Genomic DNA, 19,059 nt, shown 5'->3' with positions numbered 1-19,059 from the left:
CCTAATCTTTAAGGACTGAGTAAGTAAGAAGTAGAAATAAGACAAAAGCCTTCCAAGACAGGGGAATAACATGAGCAAAGGCATGGAGGCAGAACCTAAAGAGACAGATATCATATAAAATACAGTATGGTGTAAAGAAAGATTTGTCCCCAACACTGTCTAGAACAGAACTTTTTGAGTGATATTTTCTTTTTTTTTTTAGACAGAGTCTTGCTTTGTTGCCCAGGCTAGAGTGTAGTGGCACTACCTTGGCTCACTGCAAGCTCCGCCTCCCAGGTTCACGCCATTCTCCTGCCTTAGCCTCCCGAGTAGCTGGGACTACAGGCGCCCGCCACCATGCCCAGCTAATTTTTTGTATTTTTAGTAGAGACAGGGTTTCACCATGTTAGCCAGGATGGTCTCGATCTCCCGGCCTCGTGATCTGCCTGCCTCGGCCTCCCAAAGTGCTGGGATTACAAGCGTGAACCACCGCACCCGGCCAAGAGATACTTTCATAAATGCTTTCTGGGAAGAAATTAACATACCTGGTAAAAAGCATAATCCATTTTGGATAAATTTTAACAAGCTTAAGCAAACTCTTCTGGGAACTTATCTACGTACTCATCTGACAGTTGCAAAGTCTAAAGATCTTTAACAAGTTATTCTTTTTTTGTTTATCTAACCATTCTTGTTTTCCTATAAATGTCTCCACCAAGAAAGGAATCTTTGAATTGGCCTGGTTCATTTTAATCCCTGGCAGCAAGTCTGAAATAAAATTTCACATGTTCTCTAAGTTTCTAAAATGCTTTTTTTAAGCAATGAAAAGACGAATATAAACATATTCATCAAATCCTAAAAGAGGAGTATTGGGATCACAATTCTTTAGTATGAGGGAATGTAACCAGAATAAAACAATAATATACTTAACAGGTCCGGCTTTCTCTTGCAAAGTCCAAAAAATATTCTATACTCTTCTATTTGGCTCCAGACTCTTTTATTATGTTCATCAGGATAATGGGTAGAAAAAGGTCCAGATCAGGAAAATGGCAAGAAAAGCTAGGAACTTTTACATTTAAAAAAAAAGAGAGAGAGAGAGAGAGAGAATTCTTTAGCCAGGTGCGGTGGTGTGCTCACGTAGTCCTAGCTACTAGGGAGGCTGAAGTGGCAGGATTGTCTGAGGCCAGGAGTTTGAGGCTACAGTAAGCTATGATTGTGCCACTGCACTCCAGCCTCGATGTCAGAGCAAGACTCCGCCTCTACAAATTAAATTAAATTAAATTAAAAAGAAAGAGAGGGACAGAGAGAGAATTCTAGTAAAAGAAAAAGAATAGGCCGGGCGCGGTGGCTCAAGCCTGTAATCCCAGCACTTTGGGAGGCCGAGACGGGCGGATCACGAGGTCAGGAGATCGAGACCATCCTGGCTAACACAGTGAAACCCCGTCTCTACTAAAAAAAAATACAAAAAAAATAGCCGGGCGAGGTGGGGGGCGCCTGTAGTCCCAGCTATAGGGAGGCTGAGGCAGGAGAATGGCGTAAACCTGGGAGGCGGAGCTTGCAGTGAGCTGAGATCCGGCCACTGCACTCCAGCCTGGGCGACAGTGCGAGACTCCCTCTCAAAAAAAAAAAAAAAGAAAAAAAAAAAAAAAAAAAGAAAAAGAATAGATCCAGAAAACCCAAGGAGGAGAAAACGAGCTAAGAACCAAGTGGTCTTGCTTTAGGATGTGTTTTGTTTAATAATAAATCAGACAATATTCTGATGTACAGCAGCACTGTAGAAAATACAGAGAAGGGCAGATATGGGAAAAGAACAATTTAAGATGTTTTGCTGAGCATTAAGAATGTATTCTTAGGCTAGGCATGGTGGCTAATGCCTGTAATCCCAGCACTTTGGGAGGCTGAGGTGGGTGGATCACTTGAGGTCAAGAATTCAAGACCAGCCTGGCCAACATGGCGAAACCCTGTCTCTACTAAAAATACAAAAAGAAAAAATTAGCCAGGCATGTTGGTGCCAGCTTGTAATTCGAGCTACTCAGGAGGCTGTGCCAAGGGAATGGTTTGAACCCAGGAGGCAGAAGTTGCAGCGAGCTGAGATCGCACCATTGCACTCCAGCCTGGGTGACTGAGCAAAACTGTCTCAAAAATAAAAAATTAAAAATAAATAAAATAAAACAAACATAAATAAATAAATAACAAATGTATTCTTTGTTTTGTTTTGTTTTTGAGATGGAGTCTCACTCTGTCGTCCAGGCCGGAGCGCAGTGGCACGATCTCGGCTCACTGAAACATCTGCCTGCTGGGTTCAGGCAATTATCCTGCCTCAGCCTCCCGAGCAGCTGGGACCACAGGCGTGCGCCACCATGCCTGGCTACTTTTTTGTATTTTTAGTAGAGACGGGGTTTCACAAGGCTGGTCAGGCTGATCTCAAACTCCTGACCTTGTGATCCACCCACCTCGGCCTCCCAGAGTGCTGGGATTACAGGCATGAGCCACCACACCCGGCCCAATAAATGTATTCTTAATAATAATAGTAGGCTCCCAGCTGGGTCAGCCCACTCCTCTCTTGGAGTATATGCTTACTTCCTTAATAAAACTTTTGCTTACCTAAGTAGTTACATAGTACAAAAGGCAAAGACAAGCACATCTTAAATACATATTAAATGTCAAGAAAGGAAAAATAATTGCCCTATCATGTTAAAATGGAGGAGCAGAGAATTGAAATAGAAACAGACATGAAGAGCCAATACTTTATTATGTTTCATATACTAACTCACAGAGACCTCTAGAAAATATGCGTTAAGTCTTAGACAACAACAATATACTCTCTATTAAGGCCAGCAGTGCGTGCCTATAATGCTGGAAGGGGAGACTCAGGCAGGAGGATCACTTGAGTTTGAGAACAGCATGGACAACATAGCAAGACCCTGTCTCTAAACAAACAGAAAATCCAAGAAAAATATATTCTCCCCACATAGTTTTAGGATAGACAACAGGGATTAAATTTTGTAAAAATTAAATCCTTTGTGTATCTATCTCAGTATCTTTCTCGCTATCTTTTAAAATAGTGAACAAAATTAAATTTAACTTTAAAATATAAACAATTTTACTAATTATCACTAAAATACTTACGATGGGCGATCCTCAAGAATCAGGGCAGTGGTAGAAAGTGGCTCAAATTCAAAATTCTTGCGTCTTGAAGACTGAGGTGGTGGTTTACAAGTCCTCCCCGTTCGTGCTTCATATTCCTAGAGTAAATTAAAACATACCTTATGCAGAAACTGCTCCAACATAGTTTGTATTATTAAATCTGTATCATTAAGAGTATTATGCTATAATGAGAGATACATACAATTCAAAAAATAATTTGGTAAAAATATCAAACAGACAAAAAATAAAAAATTTTTTTGGGAGGTGGAGGGGAGTTGGGAGAGTGGCTCATGCCTGTAATTCCAACATTTGGGAGGCCAAGGTGGCAGGATTACTTGAGCTCACGAGTTCAAGACCAGCCTGGGCAAGGGACAACACTTCACCACTACTAAAAACAAAACATAAAAAAAGTTTTGTTTTTTTTTTCCTGAAGCAACCTAAACTATAAATATATATTACATACAAAGTATCAAAATGTAAGAGAAGGAAAGACAGAAATACACTAGATTAATTAGGTAAAGTTTTAGGGAGACATTCTTGATTGCCTTCTATGATATCAGCTATCCAAGACCATCTTTGAATAATCTATAAGTAGATAAGCCTACTTACTAAACCTTCAGTTAGATCAGTGATTAAAACGAGACAAGTGATTAAAATGAGACAAGATATAGACAATGCCACTGTATTGTTCTGAAGATCCCTCTCAAGGGTGACATTCAACCTCTAATGAAATGATAGTTTTGGATTTCAATCTACTATTACAAATAGATCTTACTCTAAATTTATTTATTTATTTATTTTTATTATTATTATTTTTTTTGAGATGAAGTCTTGCTCTGTCGCCCAGGCTGGAGTGCAGTGGCTGGATCTCAGCTCACCGCAAGCTCCGCCTCCCGGGTTTACGCCATTCTCCTGCCTCAGCCTCCCGAGTAGCTGGGACTACAGGCACCCGCCACCTCGCCCAGCTAGTTTTTTTTTTTTGTATTTTTTAGTAGAGATGGGGTTTCACTGTGTTAGCCAGGACGGTCTTGATCTCCTGACCTTGTGATCTTCCCGTCTCGGCCTCCCAAAGTGCTGGGATTACAGGCTTGAGCCACCGCGCCTGGCCCACAAATAGATCTACTTACTCTAAATTTAAACAACACTTTGCTAACACATCTTATTCAAAAATGTAGCCACAGACTGTCAAATATTTCACTAAAGAAACTTTCTATAGTATTCTTCTAATTCATCCAACCTGATAATCCTAAATTAATTTAATATAATATATGGTAAACACACTTAAATGTCTCCATTCAAGTATTCTTCCACAAATGTTCCCAAACTTCTGAAATTTATTTATAGAAATTTGCCAAAGATCAATACCAAATTTACCAGCTTGCAAGTTTCAGTACCCACATTTTTTCCTTTCTAAAAAATCAAGCTAGCATCTGATCATCTCCAGGAACTAGTTATATTTTTCATTACATTCTCAAATATTACTGAATGATTTCATGAACTATGCAAGTCCACTGGTGGCAAGGTAAGACCCTGATTTATATGAAGAAAATAAAATGCACTTAAAGTGGTCAGATATTTCACTTCTTAGTTGCTTAACTACAATTTCCTATAATTCTTTTAATACTATTGTTACATCCTTTCCAACTCAAATCCTATTTCGAAATCCTTACTCAATCAGGCAATTGTAAAATGAGACCTGATAGTTCCATACCTCTTAAAATTTTGATAATCTTGTCTTTTCTTTTTTTTTTTTTGAGATGGAGTTTCACTCTTGTTGCCCAGGCTGGAGTGCAGTGGCATGATCTCGGCTCACTGCAACCTCCACCCCCCGGGTTCAAGTGACTATCACACCTCAGCCTCCCGAGTAGCTGGGATTACAGGCATGTGCCACCAAGCCTGGTTAATTTTTTTTTTTTTTTTTTTTTTTGTATTTTTAGTAGAGACAGGGTTTCTCCATGTTGGTTTCGAACTCCTGACCTTGTGATCCACCCACCTCAGCCTCCCAAAGTGCTAGGATTACAGGCATAAGCCACCACGCCCGGCCTTGATGATCTTTTTGAAGCTTAACCTTAATTGAGATATTACTTTCAAAAAACAACTTACGTTGTCTTACAAACTTCAGCTTACCTTGTGGTTTCAGCCACTGTTATAAAGTTTCATATTCATCTTTAGTTCTGCATCTTCCCTTCCATCTACTATATCTATGCTCTGCTTATCTGAGAGTTCCCTTGCATCACCACATTGGGTTTTTAGAAACTTCTCCTCCATCAAATTATTTAGGATTGTGTGCACTTATGTTTATTAACTGTCATCTCAAAGAACCATACAGCCATTCATAATCAAAAGCAATTGGCCGGGCGTGGTGGCTCAAGCCTGTAATCCCAGCACTTTGGGAGGCCGAGACAGGCGGATCACGAGGTCAGGAGATCGAGACCATCCTGGCTAACACGGTGAAACCCCGTCTCTACTAAAAAATACAAAAAAACTAGCCGGGCGAGGTGGCGGGCGCCTGTAGTCCCAGCTACTCGGGAGGCTGAGGCAGGAGAATGGCGTAAACCCGGGAGGCGGAGCTTGCAGTGAGCTGAGATCCGGCCACTGCACTCCAGCCTGGGCTACAGAGCGAGACTCCGTCTCCAAAAAAAAAAAAAAAAAAAAAAAGCAATAATGTCACTCATTTCTTTTTCTCTTTTCCAATTTTCTTTCCTAATATCTAGAATATATATCTAATCATGCTCAATGTTTCTTTTCTTCATTACAAACTCCAATGTAATAAATTCCTTTTCTGCTGTTTTTCTTACTAAAAATTATAGAAAAATAATAAATTTGTTATAATTTAAATGGTGTTTCATTTTCCTACAAGGTAACCCGGTTTCACTACCTAACAGAATACCATGAATATTATCCAATAAAACATTTTTCCATGCAAACAAAGGCTATGCACATAGACAGCAAAATCAAACTTTTAAACCAATATATTAATAACAATTAACATTGACTGACACTATGTAACCATGCACTGTCAGTCCCCTCCCAGTGAAGAAAAACTGAGGCACAAAGATGTATACTCACTTGCTGAAGGTCATTACTAGCAGGCAGTTTGGCTCCAGAGCCTGCCTTTTAACAATCTATTATCTTGCTATATTAACAGGCAGTAAAGTAGCTATGTATGACATTAAAATTTTTTTTTTTTTTTGTAGAGATGGGATCTCCTTAGGTTGCCAAGGCTGTTCTTGAACTCCTGGGCTCAAGCAATCCTCCCGCCCTGTCTCCCAAAGTGTCAGGATTACGGGTATGGGCCACTGTGCCTGGCTGATGAAAATTTAAAAGAATGAGATTCATAAAATCATTCAGTGAAAGGCTCATTGGGGTAGATCAGACTGACAATGCCTGAATCCCCAATCCACTTAAATATCACAAAAGGAGATCCCCAGACAGTATATTTCTTGTACGATACAATATAAAGTATACATTACCATTCTTGAAATACTCTTACCAAAAGAAAAATCAAAGTGCAATATAATTAAGCCAATAGAACTGTGTTCTCCAATATGGTGGCCAAAGTTAGTAATAACCAAATAAGCTAATACATATTTGAATATGCATAAAATTATTAAGGAAGTATTAAGAGGTTCTCCTCTGGACAGTGAGATTAGAAATGAAGGGCTTTTGGTTTACCTTATGAAACCAGTGTTGATTGGCTTTGTAAACAACAAAAAATAAAGTATATTTTACGAGAGATCACTCATGGCCATGGTGGATGACTCATAAAGATGATCTTACTAAAGAAGTGGGATCAGAACTGGAGCAAAAATGATGGGTACTGATAGGCAGAAAGAATTAAAAGAACAGGTCAGTGGGAGCAAGCAAAGTCATGGATCAGGGAAACACATTAATCTCATTTAATAGGAAAAATGATGAGAAATAAGATTAGAAAGGGGTGGGTTAAATTACAGGGCCTTTCACTGGCTAAAATATTTGGACTTAATCATGAACAAAATGGAAAACCACTGAAAGTTTGGATAAAGCCAAGTTTGATGAAAGCTCTCCTTTATAAAACATGAACTAAGTATACATTGAATATATAAAGCAACTCAAAATGAAGCAGCTAGAATATAACTTATGTATGTAAGAGAGGAATGAGCTTTTTTTTTTTTTTTTTTTTTTTTTTTGGATTTAAAGTTTCACTCTTTTTCCCAGGCTGGAGGGCAACGGCACAATCTCAGCTCTCTGCAACCTCCACCTCCAGGGTTCAAGCCATTCTCCTGCCTCAGCCTCCCGAGTAGCTAAGATTACAGGCATGTGCCACCAAGCCTGGCTAATTTTTGTATTTTTTGCAGAGACAGGGTTTCACCATGTTGGCCAGGCTGGCCTCAAACTCCTAACCTCAGATGATCCACCCACCTCCGCCTCCCAAAGTGCTGGGACTACAGGTGTGAGCACCACGCCCGACCTAGGAATGAGTTTTGTACAGAATCATCACTCAAACATCATTCACATAAGAAGTTGTATTCTAGCACTTTCCACATAGATCCTTGTCATAAAAGTGCTGTAAAATTCTAGAGAATAATAATAATAAGCTTTAAAACATTGTATGAGCTCATCTTTATCAGAAAATAGCACAGATTTCCATATCAAAATAGCTTAAATATTTGCTGAATAAGGCCGGGCGCGGTGGCTCACGCCTGTAATCCCAGCACTTTGGGAGGCCGAGACGGGCGGATCACGAGGTCAGGAGATCGAGACCATCCTGGCTAACACGGTGAAACCCCGTCTCTACTAAAAAACACAAAAAACTAGCCAGGCGAGGTGGCGGGCCCCTGTAGTCCCAGCTACTCGGGAGGCTGAGGCAGGAGAATGGCGGGAACCCGGGAGGCGGAGCTTGCAGTGAGCTGAGATCCGGCCACAGCACTCCAGCCTGGGCGACAGAGCGAGACTCCGTCTCAAAAAAAAAAAAAAAAAAAAAAAATATTTGCTGAATAAATTAAACATACCACCTTTTTTTTTTTGAGACGGAGTCTCGCTCTGTCGCCCAGGCTGGAGTGCAGTGGCCGGATCTCAGCTCACTGCAAGCTCCACCCCCCGGGGTTCACACCATTCTCCTGCCTCAGCCTCCCGAGTAGCTGGGACTACAGGTGCCCGCCACCTCGCCCGGCTAGTTTTTTTTTCTTTTTTGTATTTTTTAGTAGAGAAGGGGTTTCACCATGTTAGCCAGGATGGTCTCGATCTCCTGACCTCATGATCCGCCTGTCTCGGCCTCCCAAAGTGCTGGGATTATAGGCTTGAGCCACCACACCCGGCCAAACCTGCCATCTTAATGCAATCAGAATTACAAATTATATAGCAGTACTCCTGGATAAAAAAATAAAAAGTAAAAAAAAAAAAATTACAAATTGTATTAGAAATAATACAGCTGGGCATGGAGGTTCACGCCTATAATCCCAGCACCTTGGGAGGCCGAGACGGGCAGATCACTTGAGCCTAGGAGTTCAAGACCAGCCTGGGCAACATGCTGAAATCCTGTCTCTACAAAAAATACAAAATTAGCCAAGTGTGGTGGCATGCACCTCTAGTCCCCAGCTACTTGGGAGGCTGACGTGGGAGATCACTTGAGCCAGGTTGTGGAGGCTGCAGTGGGTCATAATCATTCCACTGCACTCCAGCCTGGGTGACAGAGTAAGACCTTCTCTCAAAACTAATAACAATTATCAAATATTAACACTAGTACTTTCAAAATTCATCACAAGATTATATGCTATTTATTAAGATGTTTTTGATTATATGTAACAGAAAACACAACTCAAACAGGTTTAGGCAAATTTATGAGTTCTTAAAACTGAATATTCCATACAATCAGTTAACTTTGGACTCCGTTTGACCAAGAGGTTCACAGCATAAACATCAATCAGCAACTCCACTTCTCTACTGTTCTCTCAGTTCTGCCCTCCTCCATGTGATTTGAAGATGTAATGAGAAATTTAAATAAGTACTGATTTTCATCTACATTTCTAAAAGTTATGTATATACAAATTGGCCAAAAAAAAAAAAAAAAAAAAAAAAATTCTTCAGAGACATAGGGTAGACTCCCGCTTGGTGAACTGGGTAATTCACACCAACTTTCTTGCTGCAATCTCTGCAGTCCCTGACAAAGGGGGAACAAACAAGATGAGCCTGAGGTTCACTCAACTGTTGTGTCTGGAGGCAATACTGAATGAACATCAGGGCAGGAAGGGGGACCCCAAAGGAAGTTTGACTTTTAGTTTGGAAAGGCCAAAGGGCTAGAATTTTGGGGACACAGTAGTAGAAAAGAAAGTGTCCCATCAAGAAAGAACTCCAGGTCCTGCACAGTGGCTTACACCTGTAATCACGGCAATTTGGGAAGGGAGGCGGGTAGATTACTTAAGGTCAGGAGTTCGAGACCAGCCTGGCCAACTTGCTGAAACTCTGTCTCTACTAAAAATACAAAAATTAGCTGGGCGTGGTGGCATGTGCTTGTAGTTGCAGGTACTTGGGAGGTTGAGGCAGGAGAATCACTTGAACCCAGGAGGCGGAGGGTTGCAGTGAGCCAAGATCGCCCCACTGCCCTCCAGTCTGAGTGACAGAATGAGACTCCATCTCAAAAACAAAACAAAAAAAAAAAAAAAAGGAAAAACTCCAGAAACCAACATAGCAGTATTCTTGACTCTTTAGCTGAATACTGATCTACACATGTGTACGATAAAACCCTACAAAGCAAAGGAGAACTTTTGGGGAAAGAACAACAACCTGAGGAGCTATAAGCAAAACACTTTCCAGAGCTTACCCAGGGGTGAGAATTATTCACATTATCACCCACCAGAATAAAAAGTCATCACTGGGAATACACAAAACATTCAGGAGAAACCCAGAAGGTGTCGTCTCTGTTGGATGTAAGACACTGTGAATTTTAGATTGCTGAGGGCTGAATGATGTTTGATTTTGTTCTGTCCAGAAGTCAAGCTTCTTGTGCATCAGTCTGAATATTTTAAGGCTTATTTACAAACATTTTTTAGTTCATGTCTAACGTAATTTTTCCTTTGAGCTAATTTATTCCATAACTAAGAAATTATCAATGAACGTACTTTCTTCTGCAATGTTTAATCTGTGATCAATGTCACCCAGTAAAATGTTCACTTCAGATCTTGCATATTAAAAACTGTAGCACTGTTATCAATGAACTTGAGAACAGAGCAAGAGAAACTATCCAAAAGTAAGCAAAGAAAGGGAAAAAAATTGAAGAACTATAAGCAGAGCTTTAGGGAACAATATCAAGCAGCCTAAATTATGTGTAATTGGAGTCTAGGTACAAAGGAGAACAATAAATTTAAGAAAATAATAGCTGAAATGTTGTCAAACTACACCCACAGACCCAAGAAGTTCAATAAATTCTAAGCGGAATACAGATAAAACCACACCAAAAGACATAATAATTATTTACTAAAATATAATGTTAAGAATAATATTTTAAAAGCAGCCAGAAAAAAAGCACTTATGTTGAAAAGACTGAATGTGAAAAGGATTATAAGACTTTTTCCTGAAAAGTATTCCAGTCAAAAGACAATAGAAAAATCTTTAAATTGCTAAAAGAAAAAAAAATGGAGAGGGAACATCTATCAACTTAGAATTCTATACCAGAGAAAATATCTTTCATAAGTGAAAGCAAAATAAAAATATTTTCAGACAAGCAATAGCTAAGAGAATATGTTGTCAGCAGACCAGCAATATAATTTCAAGGAAATTATTCAGGCAGAAAGTATATATCATATGAAAACATGAATATACACAAAGAGATAAAAAGCACCAAAAATAATAAATATGGACAAATAAAAAAGTCAGTTTTCTCATTTCTTAAAATTAGAGAATATTTGATCATTTAATACAGAAATATACTGGTAAATGTAAACAAGGAGTTTACAGCACAAAAGTTAGAAAGGAGGTAACAGCAGCACACTGTTGTAAGGTTCTTCCATTATACTCAAGTGCTATAAAGTTATTTGACGGTAGACCATGATAAATTAAAGATAAGTATCATAAAAGCCCTAATGGGGAGGTTTCTCGATGTGTAATCAGAAGACCTATGTGTTCAGGAGATGCTTTCATGGGGTCTGCAAAGTCAGAGCTATATTCCTAATAGTGTTAATAGTTTGTCACTGTATTGATACTTGTACTAATGGTGCTCAGCAATGTTGAATAAAATTGTCAGCAGCCTGGGCAATATAGTGAGACACTGTCTCTACAAAAAATTAAAAAATTAGCCAAGTGTGGTTGCACGGGCATAGGGGTAGGGGGGTGCTGAGGTGGGAGGATTACTTGAGCCCTGGAGGTTAAGGTTGCAGTGAGCTATGAGCTCACTGCCGCACTCCAACCTGGGCAACAGAGACTATCTCAAAAGCAAAAACTCTCAGTGCCCCATCACAAATCAAAGCAATAGCACTACTGATCACTGTATTCTTCAGGACATGCACTGAAAGATTAAAAAAAACAAGGGGCAGCGGCCAGATTCATTTAAGAATGTCTATGACAAGGCCGGGCGCGGTGGCTCAAGCCTGTAATCCCAGCACTCTGGGAGGCCGAGACGGGTGGATCACGAGGTCAGGAGATCGAGACCATCCTGGCTAACATGGTGAAACCCCGTCTCTACTAAGAAATACAAAAAACTAGCCGGGCGAGGTGGCGGGCGCCTGTAGTCCCAGCTACTCGGGAGGCTGAGGCCGGAGAATGGCGTGAACCCGGGAGGCGGAGCTTGCAGTGAGCTGAGATCCGGCCACTGCACTCTAGCCTGGGCTACAGAGCGAGACTCCGTCTCAAAAAAAAAAAAGAATGTCTATGACAAAACAGTAAAAATTATTAATTGTATTAAATATTTATATATGAGTAAACATCTTCTTAACATTCTGTGTGACAAAAGGAAAAGTACAGGGCCAGGCAAGGTGGCTCATGCCTATAATCCCAGCACTTTGGGAGGCCGAGGCGGGCAGATCACCTGAGGTTGGGAGTTCGAGACCAGCCTGACCAACATGGAGAAACTCCGTCTCTACTAAAAATACAAAAAATAGCTGGTGTGGTGTTGCATGCCTGTAATCCCAGCTAGTCGGGAGGCTGATGCAGGAGAACCGCTTAAACCCGGGAGGCAGAGGTTGCAGTGTGCCGAGATCGCGCCATTGCACTCCAGCCTGGGCAACAAGAGCGAAACTCTGTCTCAAAAAAGAAAAGGAAAAGTACCGATAAAGAACTCAACTACATACTTGTGCAAAGGAAAAGCACTTGTGCAAGTATTTGAGTTCTAAACTGAACAAATGTCTTTTTCAAGAACACTACTTTTATTTAAAATACTGACTGCAAACTGCAGTGGCAGTTACTTTCTAAAAATTAGACAAAGTGGGCCCTTCATCTCCATATTTCTCCCAGAAAACCATAAACCCAGTCAAGTTATAAGGAAATCATGAGAGAAACCCAAATTGAAGACCATTCTAGAAAATAACAGACCAGTACTCTTCAAAAGTGTCAAGTTCTTAAAAAAAAAAGGAAAGATGACAAACTGTCAAAAGCTATAGAAACTAAGGAATTGTGATAGCAAAATATAATGTGGTATTCCAGAGTAGACACTGAAAGAGAAATGGGACTTTAATAGAAAAATTGGTGAAATCCAAGTGAAGTCTGCAGTAATCTACCAGTCAGTTTTCTGAGTTTTGACAAATGTACAGGGTAATAGATGTTAACATTAGGTGAAACTGAATGAGAGGTATTTAGGAATTCTCTGTATTATTTTTTTCAAAATCACAATAATAAAGTTATTCCAAAATCTAAAGTTATTCTGTAAATCTAAAGTTATTTCAAAATAAAAAGTTTATTAAAACAAACAAAAAAGGATGAAGTGTGCCAGTGATTTTTAAGGAAAGCAACTGAAAATAAGTATTGCCAATAATAAAATCCAGCCTTTCAGTAAGAATTAAAATGCTGTGAACTTGTATATATATACACACACACATATATACACACACACACATATATATAGACCAGCAATATAATTTCAAGGACCAGCAATATAATTTCAAGGACCAGCACTATAATTTCAAGGAAATTATTCAGGCAGAAAGTATGTATCACATGAAAACATGAATATACACAAAGAGATAAAAAAGCACCAAGAATAATAAATATGGACAAATAAAAAAGACAGTTTTCTCATTTCTTAAAGTTTTAGAGAATATGTGGTCATTTAATACAGAAATATACTGGTAAATGTAAATAAGGAGTTTACAGCACAAAAGTTAGAAAGCAGGTAACAGCAGTACGCTGTTGTAAGGTTCTTACATGTAAGGTTCTTATAAAAGTAAGACCCAACTATATGCTATTTATAAGAAACCCACTTTAAATATAAAGACAGATACAAGAATAAAAGGATGAAAACAGAAATGTCTGCAAAATATTAACTGGAAACAAGCTCTAGTGGCTAATAAAGTCAGATAAAAACTTCATATATAAGAGTATATATATGTATATTCATATATATGTGTGCATATATACGTATATATATTCTTACATGTATATACATACACACATATATACATATATATTCTTATATGTGTGTGTATACATGCATGTATACATATATACGTATATATGCGCACACACACATACATACACACACACACACACACACACACACACACACGTATTTTTTAAGACAAGAGTCTCACTCTGTCACCCAGGCTGGAGTGCAGTGGCATGATATTGGCTCACTGTAACCTCCGTTTCCAGTTTCAAGCGATTCTCCTGCCTCAGCCTCCCGAGTAGCTGGGACTACAGGCGCATGCCACCACACTCAGCTAATTCTTATATTTTTAGTAGAGATGGGGTTTCACCATGTTAGCCAGGATGATCTCGACCTCTTGACCTCATGATCCACCCGCCTTGGCCTCCCAAAATGCTAGGATTACAGGCGTGGGCCACTGCACCCAGACCTATGCCACCATATATTTAACAGCTTCCCAGAATTAGATTTTTGTGAGATCAGCGGTAATAATACTGTCATTTTTTGATATTTTATAATGCAATGCTGTAATATTTGGAAGATCGACGTATCTGGTGCATCAACATTTTCCAAATCACCAATGCATGATATTATAAAACCATGCATAAATATACATACCCAGGCAAAGTGCAAAAAAGACCAATAGATTTTTCTATAACAGAGTTATATGGTTTCAGATTCCACACTATAACTTACCTTTAAGAAACAACCACTTGATGAATTTTGGAGTGGCATCAAAGAAGAATGCCCACAATTATCTGCAAAGACTATTAAAATGTTCTTCTCTTTACTACATACATAACTCTGTGAGATTTTCTTCATGTACTTAAATTTACTAAAACAATATAAAGCAAAAAACTAAATGCAAGAGTACATATGAGAATCCAGCCTTCATTTAAGCCATAGAGATCTGCAAAAATGGAAAATAATGCCACTCTCCCCACTACTTGTTTTTTAATAGTTATTTTTCACAAATATGTTGTTTTTGTTAACATATAATAGCTTTACTCTTGTGATTTTTAAATGATTAATACTTGAACATTTCAGTTTTAACTGGGGGTATAGTAATAATTGATAATCCCATAAACAGAAACTCTTTGAGGTCTTTAATAATTGAGAATCCAAAGGGACCCCGTCTCTACAAAAAAAAAAAAAAAAAAAAATTAAATTAGTCAGGCATAGTGGTATGTGCCTGTAGTCCTAGCTACTCGGGAAGCTGAGGTGGGAGGATGGCTTGAGCCCAGGAGGCAGAGGTTGCAGTGAGCCAAGACTGTACCACTGCACTCCAGCCTGGGCAATAGAGCCAGACTTTTTCTCAAAAAAAAAAAAAAAGAAAAAGAATCCAAAGGGATCATGAGACTAAGATGTTTGAAAACTGCTGATCAACAGCAACCACCAAAAAAGTAAAACAAAGGTAAAGCTAATAAGCTAATAGTGGAGAAAAAGTACAGTGACAAAAATACTCAGTCAACCCAAAAGAGGGCAGGAGAAAAAAAAAAGTGAAGGACCAGATGAAATAATTTGAAAAGAAACAGTAAGTTGGTAAATTTAAACCTGATCATATCACTAATGACAGTAAATGACACTCCATCTAAAAAACAGAGGGTATCAGATTGTATACAAAAGCAATACCCAACTATATGCTACTTATAAGAAACTCAGTTTAAATACAGAGACAGATACAAGAATAAAAGGATGAAAACAGAAATGTCTGCAAAATACTAACTGGAAACAAGCTCTAGTGGCTAATAAAGTCAGATAAAAACTTCATAAAGGGAAATCTTACCAAAGCAAAAAGGACGTATCATTGATGGTAAAGGGAGCAATTCACCAAGACAACTTCAAAACAAAGCTTCAAAAAACAGGAAACAAAAATTGACAGAAACGAAAGGAGAAATAACCAAGTAATTTATAGTGGAGATTTTATTGCTCTTCTCTCAGTAACTGGTAGAAAAAGCAAAAAAATTTAAAAATATAAAAGATGTAACACTACCAATCTAACATGACCTAAACTGACATTTATAGAATACTTCACTCAACATCTGCAAAATATACACTGTTTTCAAGTACACAAGGAACGTTCAGTAAGACAAGCTATATTTGGGGCATAAACAAGTCTCAATAAATTGAAAAAACACTGAAATTGCATAACATATATCGTCTGTTATGGTTTGAATATTTGTCCCTTCCAAAACTGGTGTTGAAATTTAATCCCCAGTGTGATAGTACTGGGGATGGGGGAAGGCTTTAAGAGGCAATTTGGTCAGGAGGGCTCTGCCCACATGAATGGATTAATCTGTTCACAGATTAACATGTTATCATGAGAGTGGGACGGGTAGCTTTATAAGAAAAGGAAAAGAGACCTGAGCTCATATGTTCAGCTCCCTTGCCACATGACGCCCTGCATCGCTCTGGGACTCTGCAGAGTTCCAACCAGTAAGAGGACTCTCACCAGATGGAGCCCCTCGACCACGGACTTTTCATCCTCCGTAACTGTAAGAAATAAATTCCCTTTCTTTATAAATTACTCAGTTCCCAATATTCCGTTATAAGCAACGGAAAATGGACTGAGACACTGACCATCCATAATTAATCATTTACAAAAACATATCTGTAAAATCCCAAGATATTTTAAAAGTAAAATAATATACTTCTACATAATCATAAGTAAAGGCAGTAACAAAAGAAAAGGAAAAATATCTTGCATTGAGTGCAAATGAAAACACTGAAATTTATGGAATGCAGCTAAAGCATAGCTAGAGGAAAATTTGTAGCTTAAAATACATTAAAAAGATAAAAGGTCTAAAATGAATGACCCACCTTAGAAAACTAGAAAAAAAGCAACATAAATCCAAAGCAAGTGGATAGTAAATAATGAAGAACAGAAATCAATGAATAGAACACACAAAACCAAGTAGTAAAAATCAGTGAAACAAAAGGTGTTTCTTTTAAAACATAATAAAATTGATAAACTCCTAGTAAAACTGATCAATGAAAAAGAGAAGATAAAAACTGTCAAAATCAGGAATGCAAGAGAAATCATCACTATCCACATTTGTATTACATACCTAGCAGACATTAAAAAAATAAGAAAATATGAATAATTTCATTGTAATAAATCTAGCAACATAGATGAAATATAAAAATCTGTTGAAAGACATGTTACCAAAGCTGACTCAAGAAGAAACAGAAAATTTGAATAGCCCAATCTGAGGTCAAGAAAAACATTAAGTTTATAACTAAAAATACGCTCAACAACAAAAAACTTCCACACTTCACTTAGATCAGTAATTCTCAACTGGGGTTGACTTTGCCCCCTTGAGGACATCTGACAATGTCTAAGACATTTTGGTTGTCACAATGAGAAGTGAAGGGGGGTAATTACTACTGGAATTCTTAGAGGCCAGGGATACTATTAAATATCCTATATTTAACAGGAAAACCCCTCACAATATTTACATTTAGGTCATTTACATTAACATTTACATATACATGACCTAAAATGTCAAAAGTCCTGAGGTTGAGAAACCTTGGCTTAAATTATTTCACTGGTAAATTCTGTCAAATGTTTAAGGAAGAAATAACACCAATGTACACAAATTATTTCAGAAAATAGAAAAGAAACAATCCTCAACTTATTAAATGATGATTGCATTATCCCAATACCAGAATCTGACAAAGGCATTAAAAGAAAATTATAGACTGACATCCCTCATGAATATGGAAGCAAAAATCCCTAACATAATATTAGCAAACTGACTTCTGGACTTCCACTCCAGCATGTATACAGCTTAGAAATTGCCATTCCAGGACAGGTGTGGTGGCTCGCGCCTATAATCCCAACATTTTGGGGGGTCAAGGTGGGAGGATCTTTTGAGGCCAGGAGGTCAAGAAGTTGCCACTGCATCCTAACAAGTAAAAACCTAAGCAAACTGAAAAATTAATAATTATTCTTAGATTCATCAGAGACATGAAGCCACATAGAAAACCACTGCCCCAAAACTGCAGAGACAAACACATAAAGGAGAATCACAACTTAGCAGAGCAGACACCCAGAAGCTGAAACCTCTGGCAGTGCTAGAGTAGGAAAACATAAACTGTAATAGACAAACTGTTGGAGGCTGAGTGTGGACAAGTCTGATGTTAGAACTCCAGGGGATATGCAGGTATTTAAAAAAGGAAAAAAATAAAACAAAACTCCAGGAGGACTCAGTTGCATACACTTTTGTGAGTTTTACCTCCAGGAACTCTACCAGGTCCTCAGAGTGAGTACTGTGGGGGAGAAATCCCCTTGTGCTTTCGGCAGGAGAGGAAAAGTAATTATTTTGAAATACTCCTTTACATTCTGTTCTTAACAAGGTCTGCCCTCAGGAGAAACTATTTTACCAGAACCTTACCTGCTCCAACCTAACTAGGGGAAGGGAAATACACAACTCCAGCTCCCTCTGGCCATTCTGTCCTGTCAAAGAGGGAAAAAAAACAAAACTGAAAATACTATGAAGCGTACCATTCAGGGGTACAGGTTCACCAAAAGATTAAGACCTAATCACAGGACTATAGAATGCTTCCCCTTTTCCCACACCTTACCACTACCTTACTAAAGGCCTACTTACCAGTTCCTTTTATCCACCACATTCTATCTACCTTTCAGCAAAAATTATATGGCATACTAAATGGTTATAAAAAAAAAAAAAAAAAAAAAAACCACGGTCTAAAGAGACTAAACAAGCATTAGAACCAGAGTCAGATATGATAGGAATGTTGGAATTATCAAACCAGAATTTGTTTTAAAGAGAACTATGAGAAGTGCACTAAAGTTTCAATGGAAAAAGTAGACAACATGCAAGAATAATGTAAGAAATGGACATTTTAAGAAATAATCAAAAAGAAATACTAAGGATTAAAAAACTGGAACAGAAAGAAAGAATTCCTTTGATGGGTTCATTAGCAAATTGGACATGGCTGAGACAGAATCTCTTAACTTGAGGTATGACAACAGAACTTTCGAAACTGAAAAGCAAAGAGAAAAAAGACAGGGAAAAAAAGTGCAGAGTATCCAAGAACACTGGGAAAACTACAAAGGACAAGAGAGAGGGGAGGAGAAGAGAGACAGAGAGAAGGAAGAAGAAATATGTAAAGCAATATGGACTGAGAAGTTCCCCCAAATTAATGTCAACACCAAATCAAAGATCCAGGAAGCTCAGAGAACATCAAACAGGATAAACATATACATAAAAAAACCCCTGGCCGGGCGCGGTGGCTCAAGCCTGTAATCCCAGCACTTTGGGAGGCCGAGACGGGCGGATCACGAGGTCAGGAGTTCGAGACCATCCTGGCTAACACGGTGAAACCCCGTCTCTACTAAAAAATACGAAAAACTAGCCGGG

At 38.6% G+C, this 19,059-nt stretch overlaps 1 protein-coding gene across 1 annotated transcript in view; it reads right to left on the bottom strand.

The window, feature by feature from the left end:
* The window catches only part of TBC1D12 (TBC1 domain family member 12), a 150,765-nt gene that overhangs the window by 66,996 nt on the left and 64,710 nt on the right, over nucleotides 1-19,059 (bottom strand). Inside the window, exon 3 of the mRNA XM_025396932.1 lies at nucleotides 3,106-3,221. Coding sequence (XP_025252717.1) covers nucleotides 3,106-3,221 — 116 coding nt within the window. The remainder of the gene's footprint in view (nucleotides 1-3,105; nucleotides 3,222-19,059) is intronic.

This window comes from Theropithecus gelada, chromosome 9, assembly GCF_003255815.1.
Source record: "Theropithecus gelada isolate Dixy chromosome 9, Tgel_1.0, whole genome shotgun sequence".
NCBI classification, from domain to species: domain Eukaryota; kingdom Metazoa; phylum Chordata; class Mammalia; order Primates; family Cercopithecidae; genus Theropithecus; species Theropithecus gelada.
Note: the sequence above shows the minus strand (reverse complement) of the source record. Positions and strands in the feature narration are given on the sequence as shown.